This window comes from Sinocyclocheilus grahami, unplaced genomic scaffold (genome assembly GCF_001515645.1).
Source record: "Sinocyclocheilus grahami isolate Dianchi unplaced genomic scaffold, SAMN03320097.WGS_v1.1 scaffold939.1, whole genome shotgun sequence".
Lineage (NCBI taxonomy): Eukaryota > Metazoa > Chordata > Actinopteri > Cypriniformes > Cyprinidae > Sinocyclocheilus > Sinocyclocheilus grahami.
In genome coordinates, this window is record NW_015506118.1 from 224,696 (window position 1) to 235,360 (window position 10,665).

Sequence of the window (10,665 nt, forward strand, 5' to 3'; positions counted from 1 at the left end):
TGAGTGTGTTTGTGGATGAATAATGACTCCAGACAGCTGCTCAGACGGGATACGTGAGGAGAAGGAAGAGCAAACCAAGATCATATAGATAACCATTTTAAAATGTAATAATATTTCACTGTTGTATTGTTTTTATGATCCTTGTTGAGCAGAAGAGATTTTTATAGTGTGTTACTCTGATATCACATGGCACATGGGACAAGTAATGCAGATGAGTGAATTGTAATAAATAATGATAGTATGTGAGTGGCATGTTGTAGTAGTGAGTGAGTGTGTTTGTGGATGAATAATGACTCCAGACAGCTGCTCAGACGGGATACGTGAGGAGAAGGAAGAGCAAACCAAGCCTGATTTGGGACGGAGACACAGAGTTTGAGTGGGACGTCTCGATCCTCTCTGTGTGTTGACGGCTGGCTTGATCTGGTGAAGCCTGGTGGAGTTTCAGCAGAGCTGTGATGCTGTTTCACGCTTCAGCGCTCGCAGCTGGGAACCACACTGAGACCAGTCCACACTTCATGAAGGCACACTTATACACAGTAAAGCTGCAGAAAACAGCTTTTGTGTCTTATATATATGGTAAAGAAATACAATGATATTTACATATTTACTTCAAGGTATTTCAAAGAATACTGTAATATTCGCATGGTAGATGTCAATTAAAATGCATATATATATATTTATATTTATTTTTTTGGCTATTCCTACAAATATACCCCAGCGACTTAAGACTGGTTTTGTGCTCCAGGGTCACATACTGTATGTATATAATTATCATATTAAATAAATAATATTCCTCCAAAAACATGGTATTACTATAGTACATGGTCACTAACACAATATTACCATAGTGCATGTCCAAAAATATGATATTACCCATTACTCTGGTGGTACCATGGTACAGTGATGGTAATACTACGGTACTTTGAAATTTACCATTGTACTGAATGATTATGATATTCATATACCATGCATATACCATTTATATATTTGCTCCAGGGTATTTTATAAAATACTGTAATATTAGTATGGTAAAGGTAAAAAAAATCTATAATGCCTTTATATATATATATATATATATATATATACACACACACACACACACAATAAATATTTTAAATTAAATATATAAAAAATACAAATTCAAATATTTTTTTAAATAACAAAAATAAATCAAACAAACAACCAAACATATAAACAAACATTTGAAAACTATATTGAAAAAATATGATATATTTAAAAATTCAAATATATAAATTTTTTTAATAATTTTAAGAAATACATAAATTTAAGAAAATAAAACAAAAATAACAAAATAAATAAAAAGTACATGAATAAAAAATAAATAAATACATTAATTAATTAAAAGTGAAAAGATAAAAATGTCAAAGACATTTTGAACAAATTTGATATAATTATTTCCAAAAAATATGATATTATGCTAATGAAATGTGCTGTGGTGGTTCTATTGAATATACCATTGCACTGGAATTCATGTTTTTATGATACTCCATGTTACTCCAGTACCTTCATTATTAATACAGTACCACGGTATTCTTGAAAGCACCATATGAAAACCATGGCACATGAATTTCAATACTTCAGGTGCTTTTTTGTAAATGAACTACACATATGTTATATTACCACGGTACCCTGCTAAAGCACCACGGTACAGCCCAGTAAAGCTCTGAAGTCCATGTTAGTATTGTGTAAAGCGCTCCAGCTGGATGCCGTTCACAAACAATCATCTGTGATCCTCAGTGCTGTTATTTATGATGCTGCTCTTCATATTTTACAGCGCTCAGCACCTCATTAACTCTCTGGCTGGGTTTTCCACACAGAAAGCCTTTGCCAAGAAGAGCACAAGCGCCGCTTTAAACCAGCCTGGAGTTTCTACGCCTCGCTTCCCGGGTCATATACAATTTCCTTCCACATATTCACATCTGAAATATAGCGCATGGTTTACCGCACTGGTAATTATTCACACATTAGGCTGAACATGAGGCGAGAACGAGTCATATGACAGAGATTACACTACTTACAACAAACCACTTCAACTCAAGGCAACATTACAGAGGAACGCATAACAATACAAACTTTCAATAATAATAATAATTCAATATATTAGAGGAAAAACACACATTTTAATAGATAAATATATAATACAAAAAATGTGTCTAATATATTTTGGCTCAATATTAATCATAATAAAGGAACAAATAACTATGAAATATATTAAAAACAATTTGTGTCTTTCATCTAAAATATTGAATTATTATTACTATTGAAAATATATTGCATATAATTACAGCTCAACCCAGTTCAGCATTTTAGAGTAAAGAATAACAAAAATCTTCAACATGTTCAATATTAATCACAATAATTAAATATTTTAGAGGAAAGACTGTATCTATCTATCTATCTATCTATCTATCTATCTATCTATCTATCTATCTATCTATATTTATGAAATATGTATATATATATACATATATATATAGGCTCCATATTAATAGTAAAAGAGGAAGATATAACTATTAAAATATATTTAATAAATTATATATATATATATATATATATTACAATTTGTATATTAATAATAAATCAAAATATTGATTTATTATTAATATTGAAAATATTACATATAATTACAATTAAACCCAATTCAATATTTTAGAAGTATAACAATAAAAATGTTCTATATTTTCAATAATAATATAACTATAACATATTGATGATTTTTTTTTAGGTTTTTGAAAGAGTTTCTTCTGCTCACCAAGGCTGCATTTATTTGATCAAAAATACAGTAAAAATGCTAAATATTATTGCAATTTAAAACAGCTGTTTTCTATGTGAATATCTGTTGAAACAATGTATTTCTGTGATGCGCAGCTGTATTTTCAGCATCATTCCTCCAGTCTTCAGTGTCACATGATCTTCAGAAATCAGTATAATATGCTGATCTGCTGCTCGAGAAACATTTCTGATTATTATCAATGTTGAAAACAGTTATATCCGTGGCCTGTAAATCAGAAAGTGAGCGTGGGAATCCGCTGCAGGCTCATCTGTGTTGTGATGCTCTAAAATGGCGGCAGATGGAGGAGGCTGGCATTCTGCCCGCTCTGTGCCCACATGATGCCAGTGTGTGTGTGTGTGTGTGTGAGTTAGTGAGTGAGTGTATGAGTGTGCGTGAGTGAGTATTTGTGTGTGTGTGTGTGTGTGAGTCAGTATGTGTGTGTGTGTGTGTGAGAGAGTGAGTGAGTGCGTGTGTGTGTGTGTGTGAGTCAGTATGTGTGTGTGTGTGTGTGAGAGAGTGAGTGAGTGCGTGTGTGTGTGTGTGTGAGTCAGTATGTGTGTGTGTGTGTGTGAGAGAGTGAGTGAGTGCGTGTGTGTGTGTGTGTGAGTCAGTATGTGTGTGTGTGTGTGTGAGAGAGTGAGTGAGTGCGTGTGTGTGTGTGTGTGAGTCAGTATGTGTGTGTGTGTGTGTGAGAGAGTGAGTGAGTGCGTGTGTGTGTGTGTGTGAGTCAGTATGTGTGTGTGTGTGTGTGAGAGAGTGAGTGAGTGCGTGTGTGTGTGTGTGTGAGTCAGTATGTGTGTGTGTGTGTGTGAGAGAGTGAGTGAGTGAGTGAGTGTGTGTGTGTGTGTGTGTGTGTGTGAGAGAGAGTGTGTGTGTGTGTGTGTGTGAGAGGGTGAGTGAGTGAGTGAGTGTGTGTGTGTGTGTATGAGTGCGTGTGTGTGTGAGTGAGTATTTGTGTGTGTGTGTGTGTGTGTGTGTGTGTGTCACGCTCACCCCTGTACGGATCAGACTGGCTGAGGTCGGGGGACGTGGCTGACACAGGAAGCTGTGGTACTGACACCTGATTGGCCACGATGGAGTGACCGCTCCTCAAACCGTCCTCACGATGGCCGCCCACCTGGACAAACACAGAGAGAGACGTCACAAACACGTCTAAACATGCAAATGCATTCATTCTTCAGCAGATAAAAGCATCCAGAACATTCTGTGGGTTTCACACAGGCCTGATCGCTCCGCTGTTAACGGCCAACAGAGAGCGCTGTAACCCTTCACAAACACAAACCCGCAACACTCCTCCATTTTACAGCCTCCATCACTCACTCTCTCTTCGGCTTTGTTAGGGTACACTCTTTCTGTAGTATGCAGTATATATTCTGCACATTATACTAATTTTCTGCATGCATGGAATAATATATTTCCAAAAATGTGTAATTTATAACAGAACACACTGTGCAGAATAATGCATGCCATAACGCAATGCACTCAACATGCCATTTCCAAGGTGAACGGAGGTTTTGGTTAAATTAAAAGTTAAATTAAATTTGATTTGAGGCAAGAAAGAGAAAAAAAATTAATAAAACAAACATATATAAAAGCCATTTATAAATAGAATTACTCAAATGGGCAAAAATTCTAATTATTTTTTAAAAATACAAATAAAAATAATAAATAAATAAATAAGAATTAAGAAATACATGAATGCAAATAATAAAACATTAAAATGATTAGTTATTAATTAAACATAAATTTTTTTATATTAATGGAAAGATGAAACATTATAAAAAAATTAATTAGTCAAGAAAGAGAAAAAAAAGTTGAAAAATAATCATTTATATATTTAAAATTCATTATTCTATTAGTTACAAGAGATAAAAATAGAAATAATAAAAATTAAAATGATTATTTATTAATTAAAAATGTTATTTTATTTTTTTAAATATTAATGAAAAAAATAATACAAATAAAACATTATAAAAATTTAATTTGTCAAGAAAGAGACAAAAATAAAAAAACAATAAAACACAAAGTTAAAAATAACCATTTATAAATTAAAAATCACTCTATTTTAAAAATCTAAAAAAAAATAAATATACAAAATTAAAATGATTATTTATTGAAAAAAATATTAAATGAGTCAAGAAAGAGAAAGAAATAAAAATATTTAAAATACTATTAAAAAAAGATATATTGTCAAGCTGAAAAGTTGCATTGTGGCATAGAGTGTTTTGCATGCACAGCACGTTTCTTGTACTGTATACTGCACATTGTACCAAATATATTACAGCATGCTATCAAAATTCACAAACTATACACAGCACACACTACAGAAATAGTGTGAGTATGTAGTGTGTGAGCAGAGCCAAACTCTCTCTCTCTCTCTTGTTCTCTTCATCCTCTAATCGTTCTTCTTCCTCTGTTGGTGAAAACACTGTGAATTTATTCAGGCAGGTAAAATCCAAAGTAATGTCCCATGGTGCCAAGTGGAGAGCGGGCTGAGTCTGATCCATCTGTCTGCCATCACGTTCGCCAACACAACTGACAATTATCTTAATGCCCATATGCTTAATTGTGGGCTCCCTAATTCCCTCGATAGTACACACATCCAGCAGGAATTGTGATTTGGCACAAGTTTGCTTCCCTCTCGCTCTGTTTTTGTTTTAAGGACACGATTGGAGATCCGCGCGTCTCTCTCTCTGTAATTCCGGTTAATCCGGTGATGCTGTTGTCTCCCGGCGGCTTCATGCAAATATCAGAAAATGTCGCAGAAAGACCGAAGGAGAGCGGAAGGTGACGTCGGACTGCGTATATATTTAATAAAGGTTTTCTGTTTAAAAGCAGAAGTGAATTACTGTCACACACTGAAAGAGAGAAACGGATGGAATATTCTGCTGATTTTAACAAGGTAAAATAAAAATAAAAAGTGCTTAAACAGCGCAATTAGAATAGACAGTATTGGTAAATTTATTAAAATAATTTATAAACAAACATGCATGTGCTGGAGGATTTTATGAAAGGAGATTGGGTGGGAATTGTAGTTTTGTTTATATTAATAATTCACCCAAAATGTTACACAATTCCATCACTATTCACTCAAACTCATGTCATTCCTCATGTGTTCACCTAAGAAGCACAAAATTAGATTTTTAGCAGTATTTCTCGAGCACTTTCTTTTCATATCAGGGGCTGTTAGGCTCCAAAAGAACAAACAAAATTCCTGTAAAAATATTAGAATTGTAGCCCACATCGGTGTTAATATTAGTCATATTATTATTGATTTATATTTTAAATGAGCTTTTATTTTAAAATGTTACAATTTAAAAAGTTTTTAATGCTTTTTATTATTATTTTTTTTAACAATTTCTATTTAGCTTTATTTTTAATTTTAGTTTTAATAATTTTAGTACTTATATCATTTAGTTGCCAACATTTAAAATTTTCATTTAAGGTTTTTGTTTTTCATCTAATATTTCTATTTTATTAAACAATATGACTTTTAAAATTAATTTTACTTAAATATTTCTATTTAACTTTGTTATTTTAGTTTTAGTAATTGTAATACTTTAACTTATTTATTACAGTTAGTTGCCGAGGCAACATTTTAAATTTTCATTTCAGTTTTTCATCTTCTGTTTTTCTGTTGCATTTTATTTCACTGTTTTGCCTTTTTTATTAGTTTTTTAATCATTCCAATTAGATTTAATTTATTTTTATTTCAGCTGTATTATTATTATTTTTTTTTAGCAATTTTAGCAATTAATTTGAGCAATTTGCCAAGTTATTATTTCTAATTTTCAGTTTTTCCTCTAATATATTTTAGTTAAGTTTTTCAGCTAATATTTCTGTTTTATTTTATTTTTTTTATCTTTTTTATTAGTTTTTTTTATTTCAATTTAACCATAATTTATTTATTTTTATTTATAATTTATTTCAGCTATACAACATTTCTATTTAATTTAATTTAACAATTTAATGATTTTTAATAGTTTTCGTTTTTAATAACACTGCTCCATGCACTATTATGCACTATAAATATTTAATACTTAATTAAATTACGATACAATGAGGCAGAAATGCATTAAAATTAAGTTAATTTTAATGCATTTCTGCCTCATTGTATCGTAAAGATGAGTCTGCACATTCTGCTAAACGTCTCCTTTTGTGTTCTGCGAGAAGGACAATCATGTTTAGGAGTAAATGATGACAGGATGCTGATTTTTGGCCGAGTGATTGTGGGAAACTGGTTCTGGTGGAGTTCCTGCAGTCCCTCAGTCTTGTAGTTAATTAGGGGTTAGTCGTTAACCGAGACCTCAGAAGACTGATGGTGTTTATTTGCCACAGAGCTCTTTTGTGAAGCTGTGTGTGTGTGAGAAGAGAGATGAGGACCAGACGGCCTACTGACAGCAGCTTTCAGCACACACACACACACACACACACACATGCATGCATGCACGCACGCACACACACACACTCACTCACAAACACACACTCTCTCTCTCACACACACACACACACACACACACGCACATGCATGCATGCACGCACGCACGCACACACACACACACTCACTCACTCACAAACACACACTCTCTCTCTCACACACACACACTCACACACACGCACGCACATACACTCACTCACTCACAAACACACACTCTCTCTCTCTCACACACAGACGCACGCACGCACACACACACACACACACACACTCAGTCACAAACACACACTCTCTCTCTCTCTCACACACACACGCACGCACGCACACACACACACTCAGTCACAAACACACACTCTCTCTCTCTCTCACACACACACGCATGCACGCACACACACACACTCAGTCACAAACACACACACACACACACACACACACACACACACACACACACACACACACACTCACAAACAGAATGGTTAAGAATATGAAAATTGGCCCCATGAAAAGTGGCAGCAGAACACAGAAATTGTGTTTTTAAGTGTTTATCTGTTCTAACAGACTCGTTTGGATCTCAATGTGCAACATATAAGTCTTTATATGATATCAGATATCATATATGATATCATATGAGACTATTTTTCTTTTGAAGTGTTTTAAAGGACTTTTATTTTGAAATAAAGGCTTGATGTTTTGTAACTAGTACAAAAACATGATTATGACATCACAACGATCAGCTCATTAACATAAGACCGCCCACATTTACACATCAACACCCAATCACCAGTCTGTTTGCATTTTTAAAAAGATTTTACCAAAATTTTGGGAATATTTCTATTGTATGTTACCATTTCTGTCTTTATAATTGTTATTTTTTAAATACATATATTTAAGTTTAACTTTATATTTATTCCACTTTAGTCATTTTAGTACTTCAACTTATTTCAGTTAGCTGCCAAGGCAATATTTCTCATTTTCATTTGAGTTTTTTATCTAATGTTTCTGTTTTATTGAACAAATTTTGATGTTCATTTCACATTTATGGAAACTAAACTACAAAAACTACAAAATCATTCAGAAATCATCATCATTGACATCACAACTATGAGCTCATTAACATAAGACCGCCCACATTCACACATCAACGCCCACATGACCAGCCCTGATCATAACAGAGGTCATTTACATAAAGTCTTCAAAGGTACAGCAGCAAAACCAGCCTGTTTAATGGGTGGAAATGATCCTGAAAATATGAATTATGCATGAAACTAAAGATATGCATCTAAATGAAAAATAATTTGGCATTTTAGAGAGGATCTGGCGAGACCGGCTCTGAGGAGGTTCTTCCAGACCTGGTTTTAGCAAATTCCTCTGAACTACAAAAAAACCAGGACAAATTAGCAGAGCACTTTCAAAGAGAGAGAGAAAATAGCTTCCTGGTGACTCTACTGAATTAAGATGCTTTATTTCTACACAGATGCTCAGAGTCTAGAAACATCTCTTGTTGCACATAATTCATAATAATAATACAAATCTCTAAACATTCTTAAATCAAGAGGCATTTACTTGAGAAGCAAAATGACTGAAGATATTAAGTCTCATTTTCTGACAAATTTATTAGAATTAAGTGAGTTCTATTTTTTGAATTAAGTGTATTTTTCTGACTCCACTGGAAGATAATGAAGATCAAACAAATTATAAAAATTTAAATATTAAAAAAAGGAAAACAAATAAATAATATATTAATTAATTAATTAATCAAATATGAGCATAACATTAAAAATACAATATGAAAAAAAAAATTAATAAGAAAAATATTAAAGAAAAATCGAATTATTGAAAATTAAAAATTATTAAACATATTAAAAGATAAAACAAAATAACACAAATGAAAACTTTAAGTTAAAATATCAAAAAGTTGGCTGTTGGATGACTATTCAAGACAAAAATATTGAGTAAGAATACTAAAAAATATTGAGTAAGTTTTTTTTGCAGTAAGTCCAGGAATTATGTAGTCATCAAAATGTATTTATGCATGATAAATTTACAGTATATATATATATATATATTGTACACATTTTGCTGTGCTTCTTTGTGTATTGTTTAACTGTGTGTTTATCTGTGTGTGTGAGATTTGAAGGTTACCGGTCAAATCAAATATCCATCCATCAAACGGCCAAACAATAGAGTGACAGTCCTAAAAATAAACAGCTTCAGTCCAAACAAAAGCTGGAACAAGAATATCCTGCAGAGAAACGAGCGCCGGAAACATTACTCTGAACGGAACAAACGTGAGACGATGAGGCGGATTCTCAACACAATGCTGTATTTAGCGGCCGCATCGAAACCCGGAAATACAGAGGTCACGGGGTCACGGGGTCACGGGGCGACAGGGTCAGAGAGACGGGAACTTGCTTTAAACAATCAGATCAAACGCTGAAACCCTGTCAGAGACACTCAGATCGCCAGATTTAGAGCACTTTATGCTGAAAATTACAACATTAAAGAATAAATACAAATATTCAAGAAAAATCTAATAAATAATAATATAAAAATAATAAATAATAAAACACAATAATAAAAATATAAAAGAAAATAAACAATACAATTCTAAAAAATATATATTAAATAAGACTAAGAATAAAATAAACAAAAGTATTAAACATAAAATAAACAATAAATAATACATAAAGTTATGTATTGAAAAAAAAAATTAAATAGGACAAAGAATAAAATTAACAAAAATAAAATATTAAAGCTAAAGTAAACCATAAATAATTAATTAATTAATAAAATAAAATAAAAAAACTAAATAAGACAAAGCATAAAATAAACAACATTTAAATAATAAATATAAAGTAAAAATATTACAGACAAAATAAAATAAACTATAAAAATGGTAAAGGAAAATAAATAAACAATACATAATAAAAAAAAATATTAAAGAAAAAAAAAATATAATACAAATAAAAACAGGAAGTTAAAATATCAATAAGTTGGCTGTTGGGCGACTACTTGACTATCCTCGTCACTCGTCTCTGAAACTCCAGCAATGATAAAAACTATTCAGAAATGGGTCAAAATATGCTTGTTAATACTCTGTGTGTCTGTGTGTGTGTGTGTCTGTGTGTGTGTGTGTGTGTGTCTGTGTGTGTGGGTGTGTGTGTCTGAGAGAGTGTGTGTGTGTGTGTGTGTGTGTGTGTGTGTGTGTGTGTGTGTGTGTGTGTGTGAGAGAGAGAGAGAGAGAGAGAGTGAGTGTTGTGTGTGTCTGTGTGTGTGTGTGTGTGTGTCTGTGTGTGTGTGTGTGTGTCATTGACAGTCATCTCTGCTGTCTGTCAGCACGACTATTTTTCCCAGACAAACTCTCAGCACTTCTTTCCCGTGATTTCATGAATCTACAGCGCGCACACACACACACACACGCGCACACACGCGCGCA

The 10,665-nt window shown here is 32.8% G+C and overlaps 1 protein-coding gene across 3 annotated transcripts in view; it reads right to left on the reverse strand.

Annotated features, from left to right (window-relative positions):
* LOC107564475 (transcription factor 4-like) overlaps nucleotides 1-10,665 on the reverse strand; it is a 178,401-nt gene that overhangs the window by 13,800 nt on the left and 153,936 nt on the right. For all 3 annotated transcript variants that reach the window (XM_016249568.1, XM_016249569.1, XM_016249570.1), the window contains one exon: nucleotides 3,788-3,911. In XM_016249568.1, coding sequence (XP_016105054.1) covers nucleotides 3,788-3,911 — 124 coding nt within the window. The remainder of the gene's footprint in view (nucleotides 1-3,787; nucleotides 3,912-10,665) is intronic.